This window comes from Erythrolamprus reginae, chromosome 3 (assembly GCF_031021105.1).
Source record: "Erythrolamprus reginae isolate rEryReg1 chromosome 3, rEryReg1.hap1, whole genome shotgun sequence".
Classification (NCBI taxonomy): Eukaryota; Metazoa; Chordata; class Lepidosauria; order Squamata; family Dipsadidae; genus Erythrolamprus; species Erythrolamprus reginae.
In genome coordinates, this window is record NC_091952.1 from 6,911,113 (window position 1) to 6,924,207 (window position 13,095).

Below are 13,095 nucleotides of genomic sequence, written 5' to 3' on the forward strand. Positions count from 1 at the left end.
GGGCGAAGGGCGGGCGAGCGGCAGCGAGGAGTTTGCGTGGGCGGTGGGGAAACTCCTCGCTGATGCCCGCCGCTCGCCCTCCCGCCAGCAAGAGGGGGAAGACCCAGGGAAGCCACCCAGCAGCTGATATGCCCGGCGCCATCTATGCATGCGTGGCCATAGAAAAAAGGGCGCGCATGCGCAGATGGTGTTTTGACTTCCGGGTTGAAAAATCGCGATATAGCCTTTCGCAATGATCGGGATCGCGAAACGCAGGGGATCACTGTACTTACTTCTGCATCTCTACTTCGTGGAAATTCAACTTTCGCGGGCGGTCTCGGAATGCATCCCGCGCGAAAATCGAGGGAACACTGTATTGCCAAACTCCAAACGATTATGGACAGCACAAACTTTTCCATTCAATGACCAGACTGGGAGGCCTATATTCCTTCAATAGAAGTCAAGGCATGCCACAACCTCTCGCTAAGAGCTATCCAGAATTTGCCTTTGGTTGTTGGTAGGCAACTGTGCTTGGGTTCAAAAAAAAAAGAAGTGCTTCAGGGTTCGTGAGATGGGTGTGAAAATGTAGCATGGGTTCCAACCCTTTAAACCAGCTGCTTCTTTTCTTAGTTTAGTTCCTGCCCGAAGCAAGGAATAGATGCAGCTGCTTTCAAGTGCAGGAGACAAAATAACAGAATAACAAGAATTTGGAAGGGACTTTGGAGGTCTTCTAGTCCAACCCCCTGCTCAAGCAGAAAATCAAAACAATCACAGACAAATATGTGTCCAATCTCCATTCTCACTCATGCCCTCATCACCTCGAGGTTCAATTACTGCAATGCTCTCTACATGGGGCTACCTTTGAAAAGTGTTCAGAAACTTCAGATCGTGCAGAAAGCAGCCACGAGAGCCACCGTGGGGCTTCCAAGATTCACCCACGTTTCCACAACACTCCGTGGCTTGCATTGGCTGCCGATTAATTTCCGGTCACAATTCAAAGTGTTGGTTATGACCTTTAAAGCCCTACATGGCATTGGACCAGAGTACCTCTGGAACCGCCTGCTACTGCACGAATCCCAGGGACCGATAAGGTCCCACAGAGTTGGCCTTCTCCGGGTCCCGTCAACTAAACAATGTCGTCTGGCGGACCCCAGGGGAAGAACCTTCTCTGTGGCGGCCCCGGCCCTCTGGAATCAACTTCACCCGGAGATTAGAACTGCTCCCACCCTCCTTGACTTTCGTAAACTACTCAAGACCCACCTATACCGCCAGGCATAGGGGAGTTGAGACACCTTTCCCCCAGGCTCTTTATAATTTATGTTTGGTATGTGTTGTCTGGTTTTAATATGATAGGGTTTTAGTTATTTCTTTTAATATTAGATTTGTGCCACTATAATATTGTTTTTTCATTGTTGTGAGCCGCCCCGAGTCTTCGGAGAGGGGCGGCATACAAATCTAATAAATTATTATTATTATTATTAAACATTTCCAGTGTTGGAGCAGGCACAAGTTCTGGAGGCAAATTGTTCCGCTTATTAATTATTCTGTCAGGAAATTTAGTTCTAGGTTCCCTATTTTTCGGAGTATACGAAGCACCTTAATTTTAGGGGAGGAAAATAGAGGGGGGGGGGAAGTCTGTCTACCAGGTATTCATCTGACTAACATCTTTAGTCTGGCCAGCTTCAGCTATCCCTTGGTTAGGGCTTACAAAAACCTTATTTGGAGCCTGCAAGCCGGTAAGAGCTGGGAACATCATTAGCACTTTGTTAGGGCTGAAAAAACATTCTTCCAAGAGAGTAACAATGAAGAAAACCTGCAAGGTAAGAGCTGGGAAGATTGTTAAGACCTCATTAAGGATGAAAAAGAAAACATCTTTGAAAAAAGCTACAGAGTATAAGAAGCACCCAAATTTTCAGCCTCTTTCAGGGAGGAAAAATGTGCATCTTATACTCCGAAAAATACGGTAGGTTCTCTCCTTGGTTAGTTTCCATCCATTACTTCTTATCCTGCTTTCAAAGTGCTTTGGAGAATAAGTTGACCCCCCACTTTTTTGTGGTAGCCCCTCAGATATTGGAAGACTGCTAGCAGGTAGTTCTTCATTTAATTAAAACTCTCCTGCAATCTTCCATGTTTTAGCCTCCAGTCTCCAAATGGCCGATGCTATATCTGCATTCTAGCTCATCTTAAAACCCTTCTTGAAGATTGAATCCAAACACTGTATAGCCCTGAGTTGTGTAGGGCAGGGGCCTCCGACTTTGGCAACTTTAAGACTTGTGGAATTCAGCTCCCAGAATTTGCTGGCTACGGAATTCTGGGAGTTGAAGTCCACAAGTCTTAAAAGTTGCCAAGGTTGGAGACCTCTGGTGTAAGGCACACACCAAAATGATTGTAAAGCCCTTACTAGGGTGAATGATGCCACCATACTCTGCACATGGAGGATCACACAATGGAAAGGTTAAGTGCCTATAGAACTAAGAGCCATGGTGGCGCAGTGGTTAGAATGCAGTACTGCAGGCTAATTCTGCCCACTGCCGGCAGTTCGATCCTGACCAGCTCAAAGTTGACTCAGCCTTCCATCTTTCCAAGGTCGGTAAAATGAGGACCCAGATTGTTTTGGGGGGGAAAGGCTGACTCTGTAAACCGTTTAGAGAGGGCTGGAAAGCACTGTGAAGCAGCATACAAGTCTAAGTGCTATTGCATATAAGGACAGGAATGGTTTTGCCAAGAGTTGTGAAGAAGGGCCAAACATTCTGGTTTTCTCCCCAGTTTTGTTTTGTTTTTAATTTCCTCATATATTTATTTTTATAGGAGCCAAAGTCCCAGCATTGGCTGGTGTACATTTTTTTATTTAGCTTTAGATCCTGCCCAATAAAGATGGTCTCTGGGGGGAAAAAGAAGAGCAGTTCAAAAACTAGATTAAAAAAAGAAGAAAGTATTGAAAAATGGTTGATTTGATGCAGCAAATTATCCAGAAAGGAAGTGATTTGGCGTGTCCCAATTTGAATGCTTGGTTAAGTCCTCGGTTAACAACTGCCTGTTCAATGACCACTTGACATTACAAGGGCACTGAACGAGGACTCTCCACAGTTTTCGTGAACATGAGTCAAGCATTTGGGCAACTGGCGCGTAATGATGACATCACAGATTGCAAAGCCAATGGGGAAGCCGGAAGGAAGTCAAAAAATGGTGATCAGGTAACCATGGCAACCTGAGACTATGTGGGATTCACTTAACAATGGCAACTGAAACAGTTGTTGTCGCCCTTCATAACTATGTTGTGTAGTAATACAACTGCCCTTGTGACAGGTAGTCTTCGACTTACAACAGTTCATTTAGTGACCATACAAAGCTACAGCGGCATGGAAAAAGTAATTCATGACCGTTTTTCACACTTACGACCACTGCAGCCTCCCTTCCCCCATGGTGACGTGATCAAAATCTGGATGTTTAACAAGTATTTAATGTTTATGACAGTTGGAAGTTTCCTGAGCTCCTATGGTCAGCTTTTGACTCACTTAATGACAGTTGTAGCATCCCCACGATCACGTGATCAAAATTCAGATGGCTGGCAACTGACTCATACTTCTGACCACAGATGTGGCCACGCGAACCTGTTTTGCAACCTTCTGACAAGCCAAGTCAATAGGGAAGACAGATTCACTTAACGACCATGTTACTAACTAACCAACTGCAGTGATTCGCTTAATCCAGGGTCCCCAAACGTTGCAACTTTAGGTCTTCTGGAATTCTGGGAGTTGAAGTCCACAAGTCTCAAAGTTTATTAATTAATTAATTAATATGTTGGTTATGACCTATAAGGCCCTTCATGGCACTGGACCAGAATATCTCCGGGACCGCCTTCTGCCACACGAATTCCAGCGACCGATTAGGTCCCACAGTTGGCCTTCTCCGGGTCCTGTCGACTAAACAATGTCGTCTGGCGGGACCCAGGGAAAGAGCCTTCTCTGTGGTGGCTCCGACCCTCTGAAACCAGCTCCCCCCTGAGATTAGGATTGCCCCCACCCTCCTTGCCTTTCGTAAACTTCTTAAAACCCACCTCTGCTGTCAGGCGTGGGGGAATTGAAACATCTCCCCCTTGCTCATGTTGTTTTGGTGTATGATTGATTGTGTGCTTGTTTTTTATATATATTGGGGTTGCTTTTATGAATTTTTTAACCTAAAACTGTAATTAGATTGGTAAATATTAGATTTGTCACTATGTACTCTTTTTGCCATTGTTGTGAGCCGCCCTGAATCTGCGGAGAGGGGCAGCATATAAATCCAATAAATCTAATCTAATCGAATCTAATTAATTAATTAGAGTTGAAAGGGACCCTGCAGGTCATCAAGTCCAACCCCCTGCTCAAGCAGGAAATCCTGCAACTCTCTAACCAGATGACTGGTTGCCAAGTTTGAAGACCTCTGTGTTAACCACTGTGGCAAGAAATGGGGCAAAGCTCATTTAACAAATGTCTCGCTTAACAAGAGAAATTGTTGACTCTATTGTGGTTGTAAATCGAGGACTATCTGTAGTTAACCAAGGATTACCAGTATTTTATAGTCTAGCTTGTGGTTTTGCCCAGAAAAAAATATATTTAATTTTATCCAGCTCAAATATATACTGCTCAAAAAAAAAAATAAAGGGAACACTTAAGCAACACAACATAACTCCAAGTAAATCAAACTTCTGCGGAATCAAACTGTCCACTTAGGAAGCAACTCTGATTGACAATCAATTTCACCTGCTCTTGGTGCACATTCAACTTTGTACAAAAGAAAGTATTCAATATTTCATTCATTCATGTATTCTTTGAGTGTTCCCTTTATTTTTTTGAGCAGTGTATAAGACTCCTGCTACTTTGTGACTTGCAGGTAAGTGTCTCAAAGAGGTAATTTAATGCTTTAGGGGAGAAAAAAATATAACAGAGAGCAAGTTTTTTGAGAAATGCCAGCCAGCTATTTTTTCTCCCCTAGAAATTCCTATGTCTATATTTTGGAGTCAGATAAGTGTACACCGACAATGGTATATTTGAAAGGTAGATCGAATTATAGACAGGGCATTTAAATGCTCCCTCTGCTAATTTGGAATAAATACGAGGAGTGAAATTTTATTCTCATTTGAAGGTCACACGTTCTCAAACTTTGCCAAACGGTTCGTTGTTGTTATTTTTTCTTTTTTCTTTTAAGGGAGAAGACTACACAATAACAACAGCATTCCTGAAATAATGTACAAAAGACGCACTTGGCATAACTGCAACAACGGAGGATGCTAAGAAGAAATGAAAAAAGTTTATGTTTGGAGAAAGGTCCACTCAAGTGCATACCAATTTTAGTGCAAACTCGAAGGGGGTGGGGGAATCTCGGCTTTAAGGGACCAGAGAGATTTACACACATGAAAACTGTAGAGAAAGGGCCAAATGTGTAAATTCACCCATCTCTTGGCTTTGAATTAAATGGCTAGGCATTAATTGACGGTGAGGATCCAGGGCATTGCATTAATGTAACATACATCTCAGCAACTTATAATAAACTCCACCCCAAGCAAGCGGGAGGGGGTTGTGTCCAAATTTTTAAGTCCTGTGGACATCAATTCCCAGAATTCTGAGCGCTGAAGTCCAGCAATCTTAATATTAGTAAGGTTGGACACTTCTGCACTATGGGAAAAGAAAATAAGAAATTCATTCATTCATTCATTAGATCAGTGTTTCCCAACCTTGGCCACTTGAAGGTATCTGGACTTCAACTCCCAGAATTCCCCAGCCAGCATTTGCTGGCTGGGGAATTCTGGGAGTTGAAGTCCAAATATCTTCAAGTAGACAAGGTTGGGAAACACTGCAATAGATTGATTTAGCCATAGCTTTCTCCTTGGGATATTTTTAAGAGCATTTGTCCTCCCCCCACCACACACAAATACCTGCTTTTCAAAGCAGAACTAAAAAAATAAAAAGTTTCACGGAAAGGCCCTAAGTTTTCCACAATTAAACTTTCTTCTTTTTAGGAAAACTTCCCCAAATATCTCCTTTCTCAAAAAATTCCTTTCTCTGTTATTAGATTTCTAAACCCTAAACGTTTTCAATTTTTCCAGTTTTTGTTATCCAAATTACAAGCAGGGCCATCAGTCTCTTGGTTTATCTCTGGTTGGACCATAAAAAGCAAACAAACAAAAATTCAAAATAAGGATATTTCATCACCATCCTCATTATAAACCCAACCCATCCACCCACCCCAACAGTTCATTGTCAAACAATCTCAGGTACTTTTTTTTTTTTAAACACATTTCCTATCAAAATTATATAAAAAAAGGTAAGCTGGGTTTGCAACCACAATCACAAAATTCGTTTTTTTGTTCGCGGGACTCCCAAAACACGTTGTTTTGGGTTTTTTTTCCTAAACACAAGACTGCTACTGGAAAAGCAATCCACAAAAAACAGAGGAAGGAAGGAAGAAAACGCTTAACTTGGTTTCCCTATTGCACTTGGCTCTTTCCTGCTCCTGCAGCGTCTCTTTCAAAGAAACTGCAACAGACACCCGCCTTTCACCGTGGTACCCAACCGATCCGTGGACGTGGACTGCCCAGGCAAGGCTTGGCTTTTATATACAATCCAGGCGGGGGTTTCGGATGGAAGAATCGCACTGGAAGGTTGAGTCCGTCTCCGAAAACGAAGCCCAAATGTTTGTTTCCGTGCCTTAAAGTGGTTTGTCACTTTAGTGGGGGGTTTTTTTCATTAAAAAAGGAAAGAAGGAGCGGATTGGCCAATAAAAGAGCATCCTGCTCACCCATCACCCTGTAAACTAATCTTCAAAGAGGATTTATTATTAATTTTTTTTTTCCTGACCTCTCGGCTTATTTTTCTGGCATTTGATTCGCCCCGAATTTCTGGCCGTGGAAAGGTTTGTTACCTCTATCTTTTTCATCCAGGATGCAGTTTGCCACGGCCCACGGCCCGGTGGCTTTCTTAGGGTTAATATTTCCCAGGATGCTCTCTGTGTCTTTCGGGAAAAATTCGGAAGGCCTCTCCTTCGGCTTCCGGCCTCGTTTCTTGCCATCGGGGCTAGTCTTTCGTTCTTCGTTGCTGGGCATCCCATCTTCTTTACATTTCTTTTTCTTGGAAGAATCGGTCGAGGTGTGGAACCAGTTCTGCGTTTTGGGAAGCGAAAGAAAGATAGGTACCAGTGATGGGCCGCTACCAGAATGTCAGGTGCTATGTTCCGGTAGCAATTTTTGGTATGCACACAGAATTGTGCATTCGCCAAATTTAAATCAAATTCTCATATATCAATTTTTCCCAAAATTAACCCATTACTAATACATGCCCCCCTTCTCTGACCATTAAATGTTATGTGTGAATGTGACTGTGTTAACTTACTGCTTTTTAATGTAATGGAATCTTAGTTTATAGTTTTAACTAATTAGATTTGTATACATATTGTTTTTTGTACTGTATTCTGTGAGCCTCCCCAAGTTTTCGGAGAAGGGCAGCATACAAGTCTAATAATAAATTATTATTATTATTATTATTATTATTATTATTATTATTATTATTATTTATTAGACTTGTATGCCGCCCTTCTCCGAAGACTTGGGGAGGCTCACAGAATACAGTACAAAAAACAATATGTATACAAATCCAATTCGGTAAGTCTGAAGTCGGAAGTCCCACAGTAGTTTTGCTTATTATTTAATAATAATAATAATAATAATAATAATAATAATAATTATTATTATTATTAAATAATAAGCAAAACTACTGTGGGACTTCCGACTTCAGACTGACCGAATTCTGAAGCATAATACACCAGACATTGTGATCGTGGAGAAAAAGAAAGCATGGATCATCGACATCGCAATCCCAGGAGACAGCAGAATTGAAGAGAAGCAGCTAGAGAAATTAGTGAAATAGGAAGATCTAAAAATCGAGCTGCAACGACTCTGGCATAAGACCGTGAAAGTGGTCCCAGTGGTACTTGGCACGCTGGGCGCAGTACCAAAGGATCTCAGCGGATATTTGAAAACCACTGGAATTGACAAAATCTCCATCTGTCAATTGCAAAAGGCTGCTTTACTGGGATCGGCAAACATAATTCGCCGCTACATCACGCAGTCCTAGGTGCTTGGGAAGCACCCGACTGGTGATGAAATACAAAATCCAGCATAGTGATCTCGTTTGCTGTGTTGTACTGACATAATAATAATAATAGTAGTAGTAATAAGTATCTCTTCGTTTTCTATCCAATCATAAAACTTCTCCCAAATTTTATAATAATCCGAGTCATGTTTATCTTTAGGTTTCAACCATCAATCTACTCATCTCTGCACAATCCATAATTTTTTCAAAACTTCCCCTTCCATTGGTATCCTGTTCAATTTCCAACTTTGTGCATATACGATCCTATCTGCTGCAATTATATGTATAATTAAACATGTCTCTTCTTTATCAAAATTATCTGGTAAAATACCTAGAAAGTATATCTCTGGTTTAAGTTCAATAGTCTTTCTTAAAATCCTCTGAATTCAATGTTGAATTCGCCTCCAAAATTTACATACTTCCAGACAAGTCCACCACATATGATAAAATGAGCCAGGTGACTTGCTGCATTTCCAACAGTTCATCAACAAATTCTGAAACATTTTAGCTAGCTTTTGTAGTGATGTGCAAGCCCCACATCAGATTTCGCCTCTGCGCATGTGCAGCAAGCGAAATCTTGCGTGAAGACGCTCACACGAGTGAGATTTTGGTGATTTTCGGAGACTTTTTGCTTATGCACATGCCTGGGGAGGGCGAAAATGGCCTTCCCCACCCTTCTGGAGATTCTCTATAGGCCAGATACGTTCCGGTTGGACTGGAGGTTCTGTTTTTTTGCTCTCCTCAGGCTTCAGAGACTTTCTTGAAACGGGCCATTTTTGGCCTCCGGAGGGCTTCCGGAGGAAGGGAGGCTGTTTTCACCTTCCCCAGGCTCCCAGAAAGGCTCTGGAGTTTGGTGAGAGCAAAAAACAGCCCTTCCTCACCCGTCTGGAGGCTGAAAGCAGGCTATTTTCTGACTCCCAGTGGGCCCAGAAGGCCCGAAAATCAGCTGAACGGTGCGCACGTGTGCACCAGACCTGAGCTTGTGTGCCCAACGATATGGCTCCGCATGCCACTTGACTAAGGCAGGACTGGAACTCATGATCCCCCACTGTCTAGCCTGGTGCTTTAACCACTCGAAGTAACTTTGCAGAAACAAGCGAGTCCCAGGAACAGGACACTTACCTCTGAGTGTGTCTTGATGATGTGGTATTTGACCCCACTTTCTGAGCTAAACTCCTTCTGACACAGAAGACAACGATATTTGCCCACCAAATGGCCTCCCTGTAAACCAAAGACCAGCCATGTTAATTTTGGCAGAACCTAGGAACTAAAGAGGTATTTCCTGACAGTGGAACGACCTGCCACCAGAAGTTGTGGGTGCTCCAACACTGGAGGTTTTGAAGAACAGACTGGATTTGTCTGAAATGGTTCAGTAGGGTTTCCTGCTTAAGCAGAGGGTTGGACTAGAAGATCTCCAAGGTCCCTTCCCCTTATTTTGTTATTCTGTTTCTTCTTTTCTTTTAAGATCACTGGATCAAATGCCAGTTCAGGCTGCAGGGAAGGGAACCATGCAATTTCTTATTGACTGAAGTCAGAGATAAATTCTCCACTCGCAGCCAGTTGCTCAAGTGAGTTGCTAACTTTGGTTTCTACACACCGCAAGGTGCAGGTAGTCCTCGATTTACAACAATTCATTTACTGACCGTTGAAAGTTACAACGGTACCGAAAAAAATGACGGTTTTTCACTCTTAAGGAGTATGAAGCGTGATCCCCGAGTTATAAAGGATACACCTACGCAAAGGAAATGTGGAATTCTAGCGGATATCCAACAGGTAGTCAGTGATTATGAATAATTGTTCAGTCGTACAAACCAGATACATTAAAATGTATAAAATAGTATTGACTTTAGCAAATATCGTAGCCTGCAATTTGCTGAGGATTTGGCAGGCCAACCTCTGCATGCCAACAAAGAAATCAAAAATTCAAATACAGAGAGACTGACTGTGGAGATTCCATTACCTTGTTACAGTTGGCCAGATGGGCTTTTAAGCCGGACACACTGCAGTAAATGGCTGCACAGCACTGGAAGGGAACAGAGAGAGGATGAGTGGGGAACCTGCCCCCCCCCCTAAGCATCCCTCCTATAAGCTGCAATCAACCTTCCCAAAGGTACCAATAAAGGAGAATATTTATAGCTCGGGGTTGAATTGTGGGCTCCTTGGTGCTCTTTGAGCTGGGCGGTTTTCCTACAGATGTTTCATGACCCAACTGGTTAATATCATCAGTGCTAGAAGGAGTGAGATTTGCCCAGAGGAGGAGGAGCCTGTGGGGTCCCATTACCAAACTATGCAACATCATCACTGCTAGAAGAGAGTGGAGTTACAGAGTGGAGTGCTCTTTGGTGGGTTTCCTGCAGATGTTTCATGACCCAACTAGTTAATATAATCAGCGCTAGAAGGAGTGAGCTTTGGGGCGAGGAGGAGGAAGGGGCGCAGGAAGAGGACTGTGGGATCCTTGGTGCTGAGGGTGGTTGTTCTTGCAGAGATTTCATAACCCAAATTTTTTTGAAGTTACAACAGCAGTGAAAAAAAAGTGACTTATGGCTGTTTTTCATACTGACCACCGTTTCAGCTTGCTGTAAAATTCAGACGCTTGGCCAACGGGTTCATAGTTATGACGGCAGCAGTGATCCTGGGGGGATCATGTGATCTCTTTTCGTGACAAGTAAAGTCAATGGGGAAGCCATATTCACTTAATTCACCGTGTAACTAAACAACTGCAGTGATTGGGGCAAAACTCACTTAACAACTGTCTCACTTAGCAACTGTCTCACTTAACAACTGTCTCACTTAGCAACATTTGGGACTCAATTATAGTTGAGTACCACCTATGTCAGTAATGGTGAACCTTTTTTGGCTCGCATGCCAGGAGAGAGTGTGTGCAGCAGTGATAGGCCCCACCCAGTACGGATGGGATCGGCGATCCATTAGGGGTTTTTGATGGGTTCCAGAGGCCAGCCCGGCAGCGCGCGCGCCCGTTACATGTGTACACGCCTTCATGCCAGATTTCACTTCTGCACATGTGCCTGAAGCAAAATCTCACAGGACGCTTTCGCAGGTGAGATTTCAACAATTTTTGCTCTCTTTTGGCTTCTGCGCATGCAGAACAGGACAAAAATTGCAGAAATATCACTCAGGTGACCATCCTCGCGCGGGATATCACTTCTGGCGCTTGCGCAAAAGCCAAATCATGTGCGGGGCATACGCACACATGTTGTGGGGGCGTGCGCTGGCCTCAGGTTCCCATACTGGTAGGGAAAAATACATGGAGCCCTTCTATGGTGTGCGGTTGTTAACACGGAAACAACCTCCACACATGCGTGCACACAAACTTGTGCTTTCCCCCGCATGCACACAGGCCTCATTGAAGCCTGGAACGGTGAAAAAAATGGCCAAACCAGAAGTTTGGAAAAACAGACTTCCAGTTTGCCTGTTGTGCTGGTTTTTTTGCACTCCAGAGCCTTTAGGGAAGCTCCTGAAGCCTCCAGAATGTGAAAAACAGCACAATGGGTAAACCGGAAGTCTGTTTTTCTGAACTTCTGGTTTGCCAGTTGGGTGGTTTTTTTGCACTCCGGGGCTTCAGAGAAACTTCCCTGAAGCCTCCGGAGGGCTAAACGTCTTTCCCCAAGGCTGAAAATCAGCTGGCTAGCATGTGCATGCATGCTGGAGCTGACATAGGGCAATGCCTCATGTGCCCTCAGCTATGGCTCCATGTGCCACCTGTGGCACACGTGCCATAGGTTCACCATCACGGACCTCTGTGGTTAGACTCAAATCCAACCCCCAAACCAAAGGAAACTAGAATCGAGGTCTTCTGGCGATAAACATAGAAACATAGAAGATTGATGGCAACAAAAGACCTCATGATCCATCTAGTCTGCACTTATACTATTTCCTGTGTTTTATCTTAGCATGGATCTATGTTTAGCCCAGGAATGTTTAAATTCTGTTCCTGTGGATTTACCAACCATGTCTGCTGGAAGTTTGTTCCAAGCATCTACGACTCTTTCAGTCAAATAATATTGTCTCATGTTGCTTCTGATCTTTCCCCCAACTAACCTCAGATTGTGCCCCCTTGTTCTTGGGTTCACTTTCCTATTGAAAACACTTCCCTCCTGAACCTTATTTAACCCTTTAACATATTTAAATGTTTCGATCATGTCCCCCCTTTTCCTTCTGTCCTCCAGACTATACAGATTGAGTCCATTAAGTCTTTCCTGATACGTTTTATGCTTAAGACCTTCCACCATTCTTGTAGCCCGTCTTTGGACCCGCTCAATTTTATCAATATCTTTTTGTAGGTGAGGTCTCCAGAACTGAACACAGTATTATTCCAAATAGGGTCTCACCAGCGCGCTACACAGCAGGATCACAATCTCCCTCTTCCTGCTTGTTATACCTCTAGCTATGCAGCCAAGTTTTCTACTTGCTTTTCCTTCCGCCGGACCGCACTGTTCACCCATTATGAGACTGTTAAAGTAAACCACCGAATACTCACGTCATTTGGGCAATTGATGTGTCCTTTTTCTTTGACTTCATTCTTCCAGGCCTCCAGAAGCTGCGGGTTCAACTTGGGAAGTCCAGGCCGGGTGTAGTTTAGCTGCCAACATTCAGCAGTCACAACAGTCAGAATGCAATTCACAGGTGCGTGGAAACAACAATGGCTAACATCCAGGGGCAGATTCCCATTCCCGCTGCTATCAGTGCGCTGTGTGCGCAGGTTTGCTTCTCCTGCATGCGCATGTCCCAGGATGTGCATGCACAGGAAGCAAAATCTCTTGAGGGGCTGCACGTATGTGTGAGATTTGGGCGATTTCCCCCCTTCAGCGCAACACTGGGACGCATGTATGCGCACACAGATGTGAAGCTGTGCGCGCAGCACACTTTTTGCCACCAGTGCCCTGTCCTTATCCATACCAGTAGCAACCCAATACTGATAATAACGTCTCCTGGATTTATTAATTTATTAATCAGATTTGTATGCCGCCCC

General features: G+C 43.7%; 1 protein-coding gene across 1 annotated transcript in view; it reads right to left on the bottom strand.

Annotated features, from left to right (window-relative positions):
* Positions 1 to 6,146: 6,146 nt before the first annotated feature.
* ZNF512B (zinc finger protein 512B) overlaps positions 6,147 to 13,095 on the bottom strand; it is a 57,104-nt gene continuing 50,155 nt past the window's right edge. The window contains 4 exon segments of the mRNA XM_070748768.1: positions 6,147 to 7,117; positions 9,228 to 9,326; positions 10,066 to 10,128; positions 12,604 to 12,705. Coding sequence (XP_070604869.1) covers positions 6,824 to 7,117; positions 9,228 to 9,326; positions 10,066 to 10,128; positions 12,604 to 12,705 — 558 coding nt within the window. The 3' untranslated portion in view covers positions 6,147 to 6,823.